Source organism: Papaver somniferum, chromosome 3, assembly GCF_003573695.1.
Source record: "Papaver somniferum cultivar HN1 chromosome 3, ASM357369v1, whole genome shotgun sequence".
Taxonomy (NCBI): domain Eukaryota; kingdom Viridiplantae; phylum Streptophyta; class Magnoliopsida; order Ranunculales; family Papaveraceae; genus Papaver; species Papaver somniferum.
The window spans coordinates 42,389,623-42,408,249 of record NC_039360.1 but is presented as its reverse complement, the minus strand read 5'-3'; the positions used below and the strand labels follow the sequence as shown (position 1 = coordinate 42,408,249).

Genomic DNA, 18,627 nt, shown 5'->3' with positions numbered 1-18,627 from the left:
TCATATGGAGTTTTGTCTGATCCTTTAAAAGGTACTCTGTTCAGGATATAGCAGGCTGAGAGGACAGCTTCCCCCCACAGGTTCGAAGGTAATCCTGAACTAATTAACATGGCATTCATCATCTCCTTAAGGGTGCGGTTCTTACGTTCAGCTACTCCATTCGACTGAGGTGAATAAGGAGGGGTAACCTCGTGTATTATGCCATGTTCTACACAGAAATCTCCTATAGGAGTTATGTACTCACCACCACGGTCAGATCTAATGGTTTTAATGGTAGTATTCAATTGGTTTTCAACTTCTAGTTTATACCTGTTAAATGCTTCTAAGGCATCATCCTTACCTCTAAGCAAATAAATATGACAGTACCTAGTACAGTCGTCTATAAAGGTAACAAACCATTTCTTAGCGCCTCTAGTTTGAACTGATTTCATGTCAACTAGGTCTGAGTGAATTAATTCTAAGGGTTTAGAATTTCTATGAACATTTTTGCTAAAAGGTTTTCTAGCATACTTTGATTCTACGCATATTTCACATTTGTGTTCCTTTTCCAAACTAAATTTGGGTATGCAGCCCACATTGGCTAGTTTAAGCATAGACTTATAATTTACATGTCCAAGTCTACCATGCCAAACATTCAAAGACTCACAAACATAAGCAGAAGAATCATTATTATTCATTACAGCAGAGTTTACATTAAGCTTATACAGACCCTCAGTCTTATAACCCTGCCCCACATAATCCTTACCCTTAGTTACAACACATTTCCCAGATTCTATTACAATTTTAAAACCATTATCATCTAAAACAACACAAGAAACAAGATTTTTGCAGATGTCCGGAACATGAAGAACTTCATTCAAAGTGAGAGTCTTGCCAGAAGTGAGCTTGAGCCCAACTTTGCCTTTTCCTACAACCGCAGCTGCAGATGAGTTACCCATATAGAGTGTCTCTCCTTCCCCTACCTTACTGTAGGAGGTGAATATTTCTTTGTTCCCACAGACATGTTTGGTAGCCCTAGAGTCTACCCACCAGTCTCTCACATTTGTTACCAAATTTACTTCAGACACCGTGCCAGAAAATTCACCTTTGTTGTTTTCAACCAAATTAGCATTATTTTTCTTTTTAAGGTCCTTACGGTTTCTACAATGAACCTCCATATGGCCAGGATTACCGCAAGCATAGCAATCACCCTTAATTTTATTAATGCTAGATTTAGGTTTGTGAAACATACCTTTCTTGCCTGGAGGTTTCTTGGAGTTGTTTCGGTTCTTATCAGCATTGGAACCTTTGTGTTCAGTCACATGAGCTTTGTAAGACATGTCCCTTTAAGAAGATACATTTTTGTCCTTGGAGCACAACTATTCTTCAACTTGAATTTTCTTACGCAGTTCAACCATAGTAACTTCAGCCGTTTCATGTCTCAGTTTCTTCTTGTACTCGGACCAGGAAGTAGGCAATTTCTCGATAGCAGTAGACACTTGAAAAGTTTCATCAATCACCATACCTTCCGCAAGAATTTCATTCATAATTTGCTGGAGTTCAAGGAATTGATCAACCACAGATTTGTCATTCACCATTTTATACTCATAAAGCCTAGCTACCAAGAATTTCTTACTTCCGGCAGTTTCATCTTGGTATTTCGCCTCCAAAGCAGCCCATAAATCAAAAGCAGAGAAGTTTTCTTTAGCATTGTAAAAATCATACAAAGCCTCCTCCAAGCAATTCAGAATATGATTTTTAGACATGTAATTGTTCCTCTTCCATTCTTCTAAAGAAGACTCACGACCAGCATCATTCATTGATTCATCAAAAGGTTTCAGAACATATGAATCCAACTCATGGTAACTTAGAAAGAATAACATTTTTGACTGCCACCTCTTAAAGTCTTTTCCAGAAAACTTTGCAGGCCTTTCAACATCGTTCTCACCCAGTGTTACAGGCAGAAAACAGAAATATCGTGTTAAGATTGTTGCTTCTGTAACAATAAAACACTCAAGAAAGATGTTAGAAAGATGTAAGAATAAAAGGATTAATTTCTGGAAAGTAAATAAACACTCAATTGGATTGCAAACAGAGGACATAGTCACGTGTTCAACACGCTGTCCTTAACACGATATTTGACCGGTACGCCTCAAGAATGAGTGATGCCTATACCCTGTGGTCAAGTTCGTATCCAGGATAAAACTACCCGTTGCAAGCACTGTTAGCACTACAGTACTTGCCCACTCTTACGACCTCAACAACAATTGCGCACGGAATGAAAAATAAAGGGCCACACAGGGGGAGAAGACGAAAAGAAGAGAATAGTAGCTCTTCTGGACACAAAACGAAATGAGAGAAAGTGATCGCTTTATATAGGGGAGAATAGAGACAAGTCTCATAAACGTGCATTTAAACAATTTCAATTAATTCAGATTCTTTCCAACGGTTTGAAACGTTCATGCGTCATTATGTTTGATATAAAACGTTCATGCAAATTAATGTCGATATAACGTTCATGCATAGACATAAAGTCGCCCAAAGATTTATTTTGTTTGAAATCTTTTAAGTATTAATTCAAAAATTCAAAAGAAGTTTTGCCAAAAAAGATAAGTCTTGACCCACACCCACACCCACACACACACCCGAGCCCGAGCCCGGCCCGCCCGCACAGAAGGACGGCGGCGGCGGCGTGCGTGCATCGGTGCGAAGCACCGCGCGTGTGTGAAAATGTGTGATTACACCAACTAGCCCATTGCCTAAGTCCTCTCCCTCGCACCAAAGTGCTAATGACCCAAGGGCCACTCTAATATCAAAATTTTCAATACTTATGGAGAGGTATCATCTTTAGTTTTCCATATGTGGGACTAAAGGTTCATTCACAAATAGTGAAAATGAGCTAGTGTCCTTAGTGACCAATAAATCCTAAGTTCCAATCCCACCAAGACCAAAAACCAAACTATTTATAAACTCATTTTCTCTAACAATCCCCCACATGAATGAAATACCGATAAAAAATCAGAAAACGGAAAGCGAGAAATACCACTTAGGCAAGAGGTGTCCATGAGGTCTTGAACCTTTGCTTAGTGAGAAATTGCCGGAACTACTTGATGGACAGTGAACGCGATGTCTTGAACTACCATCGTTTGGTGTAATCCGCGATAACAACCACGCGTGATATCTCTCTAGGTGCTGTCGAGTTCGTGCCGTTGTGTCCTTTTTGGCCCTGGACAAATCCCGTTTCTCCGAATGCTCTAGAGAATCAGCTCTTTTCTCATAGGAAGCGTCCCACTTCCACATTCATATAGGTGAGTTCTATCAAGAGTGTTTACTGCTACACCCCACTTCAATCTAAAATTGAAACTATAGAACTCATTAAGACTTAATAGAAAGTCATCCTCACATGCAATCACACTATCACGTCTACACCATAGGGAAGGGGCAGAGAATGAATTATCTGATAGTGTTTACCTTGACCCTCCAAAAATTAGTTTCTTATTCGAAACCTTGATCTTGGGATCTCCAGTCAGCAAGGTTGAGTATCCTTCATGGCAAGTTTATTTAATGAGCCTAAGCCCCATCCCCTTAGATGCATTACTAACTATCTCCTTGGACAAACCTTTTGTCAAAGGGTCCGCGATATTCTCCTTGGACTTAACCAAATCAATGGAAATAACGCCTTTTGAGATTAGTTGTTTTAGGGTATCGTGTCTTCTCTTTATATGTATAGACTTCCCATTATAGTAGTTGTTTTTAGCTTTAGCTATGGCAGCTTGATTATCACAATGTATATATATAGCCGGCACAGGCCTATGCCAGAGAGGAATGTCTTCTAAAAAGCATCTTAGCCAAGCGGATTCCTCTCCTGCTTTATCTAGCGCAATAAACTCAGATTCCATAGTGGATCGAGCTATGCAGGTCTGTTTGGAACTCTTCCAAGAAACAGCCCCACATGCTAGAGTGAAAACATATCCACTCGTAGACTTAGATTCCTCTGAGTCTGATATCCAGTTTGCATCACAAAATCCCTCAAGGACGGCAGGATACCTTTCATAATTCAAACAAAAGGTCAACGTGTATTTCAAATACCTCAACACTCTAAAAAGTGCATCCCAGTGTTCCTGCCCTGGATTACAAGTATACCTACTTAACCTACTCACATCATAAGCAATGTCTGGCCTAGTACAGTTCATCAAATACATCAGACTTCCTATAACTCGTGAGTATTCAAGTTGTGATACTCCATTACCTCTGTTCTTTTTGAGTTTACAACAAGGATCATACGGAGTATAAGCAGGTTTACAATCAAAATGATTGAATTTTCTAAGCACAGATTCAACATAATGAGATTGACTAAGACTATAACCGTTATAATTTCTCATAATTTTCATCCCTAAGATTACATCTGCAGGGCCTAAGTCTTTCATGTCAAAGTTCTCATTCAGCATGTTCTTAGTGGAATTAATTACATCCATGTTTGTACCAAGTATAAGCATATCATCAACATACAAGCATACGATCACACAGGCATCATTTACAAGCTTAGTATATACACACTTGTCAGATTCATTGATTCTAAAACCACTAGAAAACATTACATGATCAAATTTTTCATGCCATTGTTAAGGTGCTTGCTTCAATCCATACAAAGATTTTTTCAGTTTACAAACTTTGTTTTCACAACCTTTCACTACAAAGCCCTCAGGATGTTCCATGTAAATTTCTTCATCTAATTCACCATGTAGAAAAGCTGTCTTTACATCCATTTGATGTATTTATAGGTTAATAACCGCGGCTATAGAAATTAACATCCTAATGGAAGTAATTATCGTAACGGGTGAGTAAGTATCAAAGAAATCTACACCTTCCTTTTGTTTATAGCCTTTGACTACTAACCTAGCCTTGTATTTTTGAATAGTTCCATCTATGTTACGTTTCCTCCTGAAGATCCATTTACATCCTATGGCCTTACACCCTGGAGGTAAATTTATTATCTCCCATGTATCATTTTCTTTGATGGATTCCATTTCACTAATAGAAGACTCTTTCCACCACGGAGCTTCAGAAGAAGTCATGACTTCTCTATAAGTCTGAGAATCAGACTCTGCTAGTGTTATGAAGTCAGGTCCAAAGGAGGTTTTGGTTCTAGCCCTTTTACTCCTCCTAAGATCAAATTATACTTCATCTTCCTCTAAAGGTAAAGTCTGACTGGTTGAAGGAACATATAGGGGATCAACACCTCTCTTACGAGAGTCAGATTTTAAAGGAAAAACATTTTCAAAAAACACAGCATCCCTAGACTCCATAATAGTATTTACACCAATTTCAAAAACATCAGAATTCAAAACCATACATAATGCAGGTGTATGCTCAGGATACCCTATGAAGACACAGTCAACAGTTTTGGATCCTATCTTGGTTGATTTAGGTTTAGGGATCTGAACCTTAGCCAAACACCCCCACACTTTAAAGTATGCTAAAGAAGGTTGTCTACCTTTCCACAATTCATATGGAGTTTTGTCTGATCCTTTAAAAGGTACTCTGTTCAGGATATAGCAGGCTGAGAGGACAGCTTCCCCCCACAGGTTCGAAGGTAATCCTGAACTAATTAACATGGCATTCATCATCTCCTTAAGGGTGCGGTTCTTACGTTCAGCTACTCCATTCGACTGAGGTGAATAAGGAGGGGTAACCTCGTGTATTATGCCATGTTCTACACAGAAATCTCCTATAGGAGTTATGTACTCACCACCACGGTCAGATCTAATGGTTTTAATGGTAGTATTCAATTGGTTTTCAACTTCTAGTTTATACCTGTTAAATGCTTCTAAGGCATCATCCTTACCTCTAAGCAAATAAATATGACAGTACCTAGTACAGTCGTCTATAAAGGTAACAAACCATTTCTTAGCGCCTCTAGTTTGAACTGATTTCATGTCAACTAGGTCTGAGTGAATTAATTCTAAGGGTTTAGAATTTCTATGAACATTTTTGCTAAAAGGTTTTCTAGCATACTTTGATTCTACGCATATTTCACATTTGTGTTCCTTTTCCAAACTAAATTTGGGTATGCAGCCCACATTGGCTAGTTTAAGCATAGACTTATAATTTACATGTCCAAGTCTACCATGCCAAACATTCAAAGACTCACAAACATAAGCAGAAGAATCATTATTATTCATTACAGCAGAGTTTACATTAAGCTTATACAGACCCTCGGTCTTATAACCCTGCCCCACATAATCCTTACCCTTAGTTACAACACATTTCCCAGATTCTATTACAATTTTAAAACCATTATCATCTAAAACAACACAAGAAACAAGATTTTTGCATATGTCCGGAACATGAAGAACTTCATTCAAAGTGAGAGTCTTGCCAGAAGTGAGCTTGAGCCCAACTTTGCCTTTTCCTACAACCGCAGCTGCAGATGAGTTACCCATATAGAGTTTCTCTCCTTCCCCTACCTTACTGTAGGAGGTGAACATTTTTTTGTTCCCACAGACATGTTTGGTAGCCCCAGAGTCTACCCACCAGTCTCTCACATTTGTTACCAAATTTACTTCAGACACCGTGCCAGAAAATTCATCTTTGTTGTTTTCAACCAAATTAGCATTATTTTTCTTTTTAAGGTCCTTACGGTTTCTACAGTGAACCGCCATATGGCCAGGATTACCGCAAGCATCGCAATCACCCTTAATTTTATTAATGCTAGATTTAGGTTTCTGAAACATACCTTTCTTGCCTGGAGGTTTCTTGGAGTTGTTTCGGTTCTTATCAGCATTGGAACCTTTGTGTACAGTCACATGAGCTTTGTAAGATATGTCCCTTGAAGAAGATACATTTTTGTCCTTGAGCCCGAGCCCGAGCCCGGCCCGCACGGACGGCGGCGTGCGTGCTTCGATGCGAAGCACCGCGCGTGTGTGAAAATGTGTGATTACACCAGCTAGCCCATTGCATAAGTCCTCTCCCTCGCACAAAAGTGCTAATGACCCAAGGGTCACTCTAATATCAAAATTTTCAATACTTAGGAGAGGTATCATCTTTAGTTTTCCCTATGTGGGACTAAAGGTTCATTCACAAATAGTGAAAATGAGCTAGTGTCCTTAGTGACCAATAGATTCTAAGTTCCAATGCCACCAAGATCAAAAACCAAACTATTTTATAAACTCATTTTCTCTAACATATAGTACTTTGCATTTACTATACTGATTATCATCGGAGAAAAATCATGTCTCTCAAAGATTACTTCAACAATAACCCAAGTCCTCTTCCTCATCATCATAGTCGATTCAAACCCATGGACGATTTAGGCAATCGAGAAACAGTAATGGAGATTACTGAGCAGCAGCCAAAAAGAGTAGCGACGACGACTATGTTATCTTGCAACTATTGTCACCGGAAATATCATAGCGTACATGCATTAGGAGGACATCAAAATGCTCATAGACGAGAACGTGCAGCTACACTAGCTGCACTCACAGCTTTTAATTATTATAAAGCAAGTTACGGCAAGAACCTACAGCGCCGCCATGGATTCTCATCATCAAGTACGAGTTCATTATCATTTTCGTCATCAACTTATACTCGTATCAACTTTATCAAGAAATCATCATTAGGTATCCAAGTTCGATCCATGGTACAAAAACCAGTACCTTATTTATCATTACGGGATTCTCGATGCTATTCTTGTTTCTATGCGAATGATAAACACAACCACTCACACAACTATACATCTGATTCTAGCCTGGAAGTTGGTCGGCCATCAGACGTTAGCAAGTGCTCGGTCGTAAGTTCATCTTTGGTGCCGCCCGATGAGGGAGTATTAAAGCTTGATTCATTTCTTAAGCTTTGAAAGCAGGTTATATATTGCACGATCATTCGAAAAACAAATTAAGCAGCGTCTGTAAAGTTAACCGTGCGCATGGTCGGGTTAGCAATTTTTCTTGTTGGATCCATCAAAATAAAAATAAAAATTGTTGATGAATTTTGTAGCTAATATGATAGTGATGTATTATTTGAAGTTTGAACTCTATTAAGCTACATAATTAATGGTTCCTTAGGCTTCAATTATGTTACCAGATCAAAAAATAAAAGACTAATGCTTTTATAATTAATTATATATCCACATCCACATTCAATCTTCTAAAATAAATTATAGACCAACTACGTTTACTGGTATAGGCTGCTCATATAGTTTTGTAGAGAAACTTAAGAAGATAAATGACTTTACAGGGAATTAAAAAAGGTATCATTTTCACATGCTTTACAAATACCTCTAAGTCATTAAGTGGTGTTATTATTTTAATTTTATGATCTAGTTATTGGTTCACATACAATTTGACATCAAGTTACATCAATCTATGAAGGAGATTGAGTTGACGATTTCACGTGTTAATTAAGGACGCTTTAGTTCAGTTTGACACCACAAAAATTGCTAGTTAAGCTTCACTAAAACTCAAAATACATCTCTCATGGATACTTTTACAAAGACAGAAAAATTGTGAAGTATTCATGTGTATTAATTGAACCGAAAGGAAAAAATATCACTCACGAGGGAGATATGAAATAGACGACGGAGATATAAAATCGCCGATTCTCCTGTAATAAGTGATAAGTGGTAAAGTGATTGGACGATGATTCTTAGGAATTACTTATGTTTGAAACTTGTTGACATCCAATTCTTTGTGTCTGTCAAATTAAAACATAAATTGAAAGACAACACACTTGCCCAGCATAGTTTGTTATAACAGAACCAACAATTGTTAAGAGCTCTCGAATAAAATAATAGTACAATTGTTAAGAGCTCTCGAATAAAATAATAGTACACACTAACATGCTACATGCCATTGTTACTAGGTCGGAGCCAAAAATCTTACTGTGGAGGAACAAAAGTCCAGCTAGGGATTGCAATCGAGCATAAGTCATGTTTTAAAAAGGGGAAAAATACGATTTAGTCCAAAATCCCATCCAAATATACTGGTTAGTCCTAACCCATTCAACTGGGTACAAATTATTTTTTTTTTATGAAAAATACACAAATAACCTTTCTGGTTTACAATTTAGTCCAAATATTTGCAGTTTAATCCAAAGTGACTCGTGATGATGTCAACAGTTTTAAATAATATATAAAAAAATTAAAATATATTTATCTTTCGAACCGTTTATCTAAAATTAACAAACTTTATATATTCGGAAAGCTCTTTCCGAAAGCTACAAAAAAAGTACTCATATGACTATATAATTTTCATTTTTTAAAAATCTTAGTCCACACTGGTGTAAAACACATGTATACATCTTGTAGATAGCCCTCCTGTGACTTTAAACTTGTAGATAGCCCATCCATATGTTGCAGGTGATAATCCGGTAAAGCTTTGCTTCACATCTTGATGATTCCATACTCAGGTGAATTACGCGACCGAACATTTGGAGCTTAAGCTCAGCACCAACAGTAGCTGAAACCATAAATGCTGGAAACAAACTGAAAACTAAACAACATGCACAGTAAAAATAATCTGGAAGTTTGACATCATCATCGATCAAGATAAAGAAATAATCATTCAAGTGAAGTACCATGTAAAGATACCGATAGAGATAAAATGCAAATTCTACATGTAATCATGTTGAAAGCAATGGCATGGTCCACATTACATATAGATATTTAGAAATTTCAGCCCTATATGCTGATGTAACTAACATCATGTACTTCTACCGAAAGAAAATGAAAGCTGATGTTTAGAACTCCTACTTCTTATTTTAAGGGATGGATACCACAGTCCACGTAATTTTCCGCAAACCTAGCGGAAAAAATGTTGCAACATAAGAGATCCAAATGCCTTCATGTTTCATGATAGTGCAAATATTTTCCTCGGAACAACAATTTGACCGACCATGTCTGCATCCAATCACAAATAATTTTCAAAGACAATAAGACCATTTGAACATCACCTATTCTGAACAGAGGAAAAACCAACAAATGTATAACATTGGGAAGATATAATGAATCTTAGAGTTAACTATAGTCTATAACTTAAACTATAACTGGTGTACAAGCATATACACCTCTATAACAAGCACAAAAAAGAACAATGCACTTTTATGTGCACCACGTATAACTGGTGTACAAGAAAATACACCTACCTTGTAAAAATTGCAAGCTCGTGCGGCCTAACATTTCAGAAGTTTTTGCAACAAAGTGGAGCGTTTCCAACATCTGTAATACCATACGAGTCAACATCATAAGTCACAACTCAGCTTTTACACCATTGACACTGACAACCGCCATTTGTGACAGAAATTACTATGACTTGATGAAAGTAATAGTAAGGAAATTACTTTGTGTGTGTTTTACTCATCTTGTTGCAGGTGCATCAATATGTACACTTGTATTCCAGGTGCACCAATATGTACACTTATAGAAGGAAGGTAACCTGAATGTCAAGAGACCGTGTCAAGCTAAATCAACAATTCTGCAAAAGATGAACTGCTAGAAAAGCATCCATTATTGCATTTAAGAAGATCACTAGGATTATACAGTATAATTATTCTGAGCATTATGTAAGACTGACTAATATCAGACCAAGGATACCAGCATATTAGAATTATAAAACATACCTCTCATTATCGGTGCGGACAAAGTCTGCTTCACAAACATTTAGTGAAAGTCTCATTCACATAATATTATTACCTTTTGCAAGCCATATTATACATTCACATTTTGAGATCTCAATAACTTCACCCTCGTCATCAACACCAGCTTCCCTCTGAGTTAACATCACATACCACATTAGAAATGCACACAGACAATAACAAATAAATCTAAAGTAGAAGATTCTTGTACAATGAGAAGCATGTGTACAACCATATACACATTAACAATTAAAATGTGTACAATTATGTACACATTAACAATCAACAAGTGTACAACAATGTACACATTAACAACAGGTGTAAAATTATGTACACACTAAGATTCAATATGAACTTACCACAGTCTTACTGACAGCCTTATGCTCAAGATCCTTCAGTAAACTATGAACCTGTAATCATAACATAATGTGTAAAATAAAAGCTGAGTTCCCATGGTACGATCTTATCACACATGACACATAAAAATGAAAGAGGAAATACCAGTCTCGTGACTGGATGGATAAAATATTCTAGATCTCTGGATCCTGCAAAGCCTTGGCCTGCAAAATAAAAATAACACAGTTGTTATCCAAACTCAAAATCGGAAGTTTTGAAGTACTTGCAAGGAATATCTTTTCTCGAGATGACGACTACAAAAGAAGGTAGAAAGAACAGATCAGATCTTCTCTCACCTGTCTCTCGTTCAAATCATCAGCAGTGATATCACCACAGTTCGTTTTGTGAATTCGTGCCACACATCTGCAATAATATTCCAAGATATCAACTTAGGAATGCAACTTGTACATGATTATTAAGAGGTGCAATATTGTGTTTCCATATTCACATATATGCAGGATTGGGAATTTTACCTTCTTACACCATCCATCAATTCCTGGTTATTTTGGCCATGTTTTAGTCCTTCCTTCTTGATATGTCTCTAGTGCTTAGTCGTATTTATTCATGAAGAATTGGATTGCTCCTTCCTGGTGAAACCCTTGGAGAATGTTAGATAGCACAATGTTGTACAACTATGTACACACCTACAATGGTGTACAAGTATGTACACATGTTGTTCACGTATGTACCCAAAGTATATATACCAAAATGATCTTATCTTCCATATCTACTAGAAAAAACAATTATTGCAGGCCACAATTGCACTCACCAGTCATTAGAGTGCAGCAAAGAATCTTCTTCCGATAAGATATCTACTGTTTTGAATCACATCAAAAGACTTTTGCTGCCAATTATTCTTTGAACTAGTGAGCTACTGGACATTACATGTTGACTACCATTTTTAGGTCTACTGGACTCAACCTACTGTCCAAGACCAAAAATGTAATCAGCTGTGTCATTGACATCCACAGACTCTCCTAACTTCTTTCGCCAACCTAGTACATCAGCCTGAAAACAAATCAGTTTAGGTCGGTCAGAACTTTGATATACCTGTCAAAGATAACAGATGCTAGCCGTACACAAAAAAACGGGTGGCTAATAATCAAGTAAGGAAATAATGACTAACCATTTCTAGCTCAAAATCCAACTTCCTTGAAGGTCCAAAGTATGGTGGAGAGTTGGGAGCTGGATGACCTTGACCTCTGGGACAAAAAGGAGAGCCAAAAAAATTACTCGCATGTGGATAGAGTAAGTTGAGAAGCTAGTGAGAGAGTTAAGGGAAGGAGAAAAGGGTACAGGGATGAAGATTAGAGCTACAGAGTGGAATAAGAAAGCTGAAATAGCGGCTCTTCTTCCGTTAATATGGACGAGATAATTAATAAACTAATCTATTAGCAATGTAAAACGAAGTTGGGGGAATGGTGTTAGGTTCACTTTTAAAGATACTTAAATTTCTCCGTCCAGCAGAAGCTATGTAATGGTCTTGTGGGTTTAATGTTTAACATAAATCTTAAAAATGATTATTCTCTAATGCTGCTCTAGATGGATTCAAATGGTGTAACGATTATTCTCTAATGACTTTGTTTCTAAATTTCAGGTAGACAAAAGGCATCCATAAAATATTTATTTACCACACACCCAATTTCCTACGCATTAAATGGCGAACAACCAAATATTTTTAACAACAACGCAGAAAGTTATCAAGACTGGGAAAAATTGAACATGACTGAAAAATGACCAGTACCGGTTCCGATATATACATGTGTGGTTAGACATCATTCAATGAGCAAATATGAAAGTAGTTTTCAAACCATGAAATGTTTTGTAACATCTAAACCACAAATTAGGACCTAAATTTTAATAATTAGAGTGGATAATTGACAAATCATATGTCAATTAACAGAAGTGATATACACAGCAAGGATAATAATCTTACTTGTATAAGACAAACCAGTAGTTGAATTCATGGTCAGTATCATCACTATTCTATTTGTACTGCAGTGACTCACCATTTACACCCTGCAATCGAAGAAAGAAAAAAAAGATGCGAAATTATCAGTCAAAATCAAGAGATAAAATGAGCAATTTTATAGATAATAATTCTCAATAGTAGAACTAACGTGGTTACAATAACCCTACGTTGCCGCATCCATATCTATTACTGATATCAAAGGTTTTTGAGACTATCAAAACAGTATTTGACAAGGTTCTCGAAGAATCATTAGATTCTTACCGGAAATTCAAGAATTAGATTCAAGATTATCTTCTTCATCTCTATCTCCTCCTTTTCGACAGCTAGAATTTAAAAAACGAAATGAAAATGAAACCCTAGATTGAAGTTTTGAAACTAATTTTGAACTCAGATCTATTTAGAGATGAAGAAGAGAGAAAATAAAAATAAAATGAAACGCTTACCTTCCGATTTGAGAAATATAGATGAAGAATATAATCGAAGAAATCTCCATCGAAACAGAAAAGGAAAACGAAGATTGTTTGGTTTTTCTTTCGTCGACGATTTGCTGTCAGTCCTGAGAAGCGTAACTACTAATTGAATGAGCACTTTTTTCTGGAGGAAGGTTACTTTTGTCATCAGAGAAATTCGATTTGGATTGAATCGTTTGTAAAAGAATTAACTCGTTCAGGATTTGGTAAATTTGGACCTCCTAATACTAGTCTTGAAGGTATAGGACTAGACTATTTAAAACCCAACAAATATGGGACTAAATGTCAATTTCTACTTAAAAAAACTCAACCATATATAAGTGGGCTTGTAAGCGCAGTTTTGGGCACCACTCCTAATTTACTTATGTCGCCTTGCAAAAAGTGGACCATGATTTACTTAGGACATCCACCCTAAATATATATCTAACCTTGTTTAATCTAATAACAAAACTAAATCATAATCAAACCCAGATTTTTTGAGATTGAAAAATAAAATTCTCATCTTCTTTTCTTCTTCCCTCTTTCACTGTTATTCGTATTCTTCATTTATCCACAACTCCATTATTTTTAATTCATTTTTGTTTGAAAAAATTAAGTAGTAATCATCAAAATAGAAAAATTGAGCAGTAATCATCAAAATATATTAAAAATGGAAGTTACAGTAGCAAGTTCGGTTAGGATAATTTTGAAAAAAAACTCTAGTTTTGTAATCGAACTTTCAAAGATGAAGAACACGAAGAACTTTTGGCGAGCATGGCGAACTTTACGAGTCCTGCTGATTTAAGGCTTAAAGTTCGGCTAAAAAATGGTACACTCGACTAAACTGAACATTACTCTGTACAATCTAGCCTAAAAGTTCGGCTACCTCTCCTGGAAATAGATAGCCGAACAAAGAAAAAACTCCATTAAAGCTGAGTTCGGCTACCGTGTCTTCAGAAACATTAGCCGAACTACACTTGCAGAGGATTTCGGCTACCTGTTCTTCAGATATCGTAGTCAAACTCTATTGATGACCTAGCCGAAATCAGTTTATTAAAATTTTATTTTTTCGAAAGTTTGGCCAATTTTTTTTTCGATGAAAAAGGTTATACTAAATAAAAACCTTTACACTAAGCAAACGGAGTTACACAGACATAAGAGTCTCCCAATTGCTCCAAATGAGACTAGGAGAGACAAACTTAAAAGTATCAAAATCACAAGACCATACAAGTACAAGTTGTTTTACCAGATCAATAATCTCAGTCGCCTTCTTCTTTCTTTTTCCAAAAACTCTCCCGTTTCTTTCCTTCCACTGTCTCCAACAAATAGCGTAGTGGATAATCCCCCAAACTGATTTACCTCTACCACTTAAAATATTTGTAGTCCAAGCTTCAAACAAATCAAGTAAAGACCTCGGCATTGGCCACGAAATACGGAAAGCTTTAATGAAGTAGTTCCAAACCTCAAAAGCAAAAGGACAATGCAAGAACATATGATCTGTTGTTTCTCTTTCGGCATTACAGAAAACACATAAATCGCTTTCTATCTCCATTCTTCTATGCCTTAACATGTCCCTAGTTGGAAGAGAATTATGAAAAGAAGCCCAAAAAATAAAACTGACCTTATGAGGAATATTGTTCTTCCAAAGATGCTTGGCAAAACTGCATGTCTCCATCTGACCGGCTAGAGTCTCATAGCATTTTTCCGTACTAAAAGTCTCCATAATAGAAATTTCATCTTCACTTTCCACAAGAATTGGGATACGTACATCACACCTGAGAGATCCCATTCAAGTTTCTCATTAGCATTCAAAGTTCTCTTAAAAGCACATTGCCAACCGTTGCTTATAATCCTAATAACATTAATTAAATTTGAACAACATTAACTAAATTTGAAGTATATCCTAATACCCAAAACCCTCGTTTCAGAGTCATCCATCTTAATTTTTTTTCTCGTAAACCATCTTCTTTTCTAAATAATTATTCTTCTAAGAAGCCAACTTATTAATTTAAACACACTAATCACTAATACACTTAATCATTTAACTAATCACACTAACTAATTATTACACTAACTTATCATTACACTTATTTAATTAAAAAAAGTAATTTGGGTATCAACATAAATATTTGAATGCTTCAGTTTGCTTCTTATGTAAACTATAACTATTCAACAAAGTACGTACTGCAATAGGCATAGAAAGTCATCATCAACCTATATATATGATGCAGAATTAGAGACAATCAGATAGATCCTAGATAGGTATTACTAACATTATCAGCATTGGCCAGATTAAAACATTTGCTTATCGTAGCGAGAGGCAAGTACTGACATGCAAATTACTACTAATGAGTATTAAAAACAGTGTTAACATATTATGATGATCATCTTTTCGCCGGCTCATTAATTACAAAAGGGAAGTTACGAATAAACGATAATTAATTAGAACGACCATGCAACAATAGTATTAGTACTACTGGTAAGAATTTACTATATACCGATCATCAACGAATAATCAAGATTACATCAACAAACTTACCCTATGCCTTTTCCTTATCATGAACTTAACCCTCTTGATTAGAAATATTGTGGATTTTTTATTTTATTTTAAAATATAATATTTTTTTTATCGGTAAAGAAGAATATATTGATCAAAAAGAGAGTGGGTACAAAGTGACTTGTACCACCCTCAAGAGAGTACAGAAGAAAGAGAGAAAAAAGAGAAATGTTGAGGAGATAACAGACTATCTCATCAAGCTAAAGGAAATCAAAGTAGATTTTAGGCCGACTTGCCATTACATCATGAAAACTAGGAGATTCTAAATTTTTAAAAACTAAGCACCAAGTGAAAAGAGTGTACTTAACTTTCTGTTGGATTGAAACTTCATTACTCTCTTTGTTCTGAAAGGCCCTTGCGTTTCTCTCATTTCAAATGCACCAGAAGATAGCAATAACAATCATATGCCAAATTTGAAGATGTTGTGAGTTCTGCAAATAAAGCTCCCAAGAGAAAAGATCATCAGGCATGACAAAATTCCAGTTGAGTTTGTTTTTGAAGTGAGACCAAATCTTTCTTGCAAAGTCACAATGCAAAATAAGATGTTTTGCAGATTCATGATGACTACAGAGCAAACAATTAGGAGAAACTTCCATTCCTCTTCTTCTCAACATGTCCCTGGTAGGAAACCTATTATGAGCAACAGTCCAGAGAAAGAAGCTGATTTTAGGAGGCAAATTATGTTCCCATATATACTTGAAAATAGGTTGAGACTCTGAATCTGAAGGAAAATAACTAATTGCATCATAGGTGGATCTAACTGAGAATTGGCCCTTGCTGCCAATAGACCACAAAATTTCATCAGCAATAGTGGAATTCAAAACCACCAAATATAGACATCTTTGAAGATCTGCAAATTCAGCTCTAACTGCAACATTCATTCTTCTGGGAGATAAAAGATTCCAACTAGCTGTATCTGTATGATAACATTCAGCCACAATAAAAGTTTCAGACCTGCAAACTGCATAGATTAGGAAATTTAGCGCTGAAAGGAGTATCAGACAGCCAAATGTCATGCCACAAACTGATTGAGCCACCAGAATTAGCTTTATACCTTATATGACTTCTAAAAATTGAGATGCACTTCATGATTCCCTTCCATAATGATCTTCCATAAGTATTTTTAGAAATATTTTGAACCAACCTAGAAGATCAATCCCATATTTTTCCACAATTATATTCTTCCATAGCACATCATTTTCAGTAGCAAACCTCCACATCCATTTTGTTAGAAAAGCTTCATTCATCTTTTTAAGATTCTTTAAACCCAAACCCCCATGCTTCTTTTTTCTATGTAAATCCTCCCATTTAGCCAGATGCAATTTTTTCTTTCCTTTGTTATCATTCCAAAGAAAATCCCTCATAATCTTTTCCAATTTCTTAGCCACTGAAGCAGGCATAACAAACAAGGACATATAATATACTGGCAAGCTTGCTAAAACACTGTTAATCAGAGTAATTTTACCTGCTCTGCTTAAAGTCTTCTTTTTCAAGCCTTCCAATTGTTTAATGAACCTTTCAATCACCTTGTCTCACTTCAACACACCACCACTTTTATCTCTTAAAGGCAGCCCCAGATACATAGTTGGAAGAACACCAGTATAACAACCCAATACAGATGAGAATTGCAGAATGTCACCAGAATAACCAACACCCAAAATTTCACTCTTTGCAAAATTTATTTTTAAACCTGTAAGTTGCTCAAAAGATAAGAGAATTAACCTTAAGTTTTTGACTTGTTCGATATCAGCATCAAGAAATATGAGTGTGTCATCAACAAATTGTAGGTGACTGACAGAAGTGCCTCCTTCAATAACTTGAAAACCAGAGATTAAATCTTGCTCTTGAGCCTGTTTCAACATGAAGGAAAGAGCTTCACCAACAAGAAGAAATAAGAAAGGAGATAAGGGATCTCCTTGTCTAATTCCTTTCTTAGACTTGAAGTAGCCTGTTGAAGCTCCATTCACTAAAATAGAAAATCTCACCAATTATATGCAACATTTCATCAAACTTCTCCATTTGTCTCCAAACCCCATCTTAGACGGAATTTCATCTATAAAATCCTAGTTAACATGATCAAATGCTTTCTCAAAATCCACTTTAACTAAGATGCCAGGCTTACCACTTCTTATTATAGAATCTATAAGTTCGTTGGCCACCAAAACTCCATCCAAAATCTGTCTCTTTTTTATAAATGTAGTTTGTTGTGTAAAAATAATGTCAGGCAAAGCAGCTTTAAATCTATCTGCAAGAATCTTTGAAATAATTTTGTAAACTCCATGTACAAGACTAATTGGTCTTAAGTCTTTGATTTCCCCAATTGTATCTTTTTTTTGGAATAAGAGCTATAAAGGTGTCTTTTAGCCTCCAATCCAGAAAGTTTTTTTTTTGCATTTCTTGAATCAACAACATGAGATCATGCTTAATAATATCCCAAACATTGACATAAAAACTAATGGGAAATCCATCAGGCCCTGGTGCTTTTGATTGCCCTGTTTCTTCATGGAAGATAAACATTCATCCTCAGAAATATCACTCTCCAACCATGTCTTCATATCTTCAGAAATTTGATTAAAGTGCATAAACTCCATTGTGACATTCCTAGGGGATTGAGATTGAAATATATTTTGAAAAAATTGAACAAT

General features: G+C 36.1%; 1 protein-coding gene and 1 long non-coding RNA gene across 10 annotated transcripts; one reads left to right on the top strand and one right to left on the bottom strand.

Moving 5' to 3' along the window:
* The first annotated feature begins 7,210 nt into the window (after positions 1 to 7,210).
* On the top strand, positions 7,211 to 7,834 carry LOC113359356. Its single transcript, XM_026603006.1, has one exon. It carries the CDS (start codon positions 7,211 to 7,213, stop codon positions 7,832 to 7,834), a length of 624 nt encoding a protein of 207 aa, XP_026458791.1.
* Positions 7,835 to 9,128: 1,294 nt separating this feature from the next.
* LOC113355982 lies at positions 9,129 to 13,575 on the bottom strand. 9 transcript variants are annotated; one of them, XR_003362717.1, is made up of 13 exons: positions 13,420 to 13,575; positions 13,238 to 13,299; positions 12,941 to 13,023; positions 12,131 to 12,206; positions 11,774 to 12,012; positions 11,478 to 11,591; positions 11,301 to 11,367; positions 11,110 to 11,168; positions 10,968 to 11,018; positions 10,315 to 10,742; positions 10,120 to 10,192; positions 9,728 to 9,874; positions 9,129 to 9,467 (listed from the first exon to the last, which is right to left on the bottom strand). It is a non-coding gene; the product is annotated as an uncharacterized LOC113355982 (long non-coding RNA). The 9 variants fall into 9 exon arrangements; XR_003362718.1 differs by having other exon boundaries at positions 9,129 to 9,449; XR_003362716.1 differs by lacking the exon at positions 9,129 to 9,467 and having other exon boundaries at positions 9,539 to 9,874; positions 10,315 to 10,409; positions 10,594 to 10,742.
* Positions 13,576 to 18,627: the final 5,052 nt, after the last annotated feature.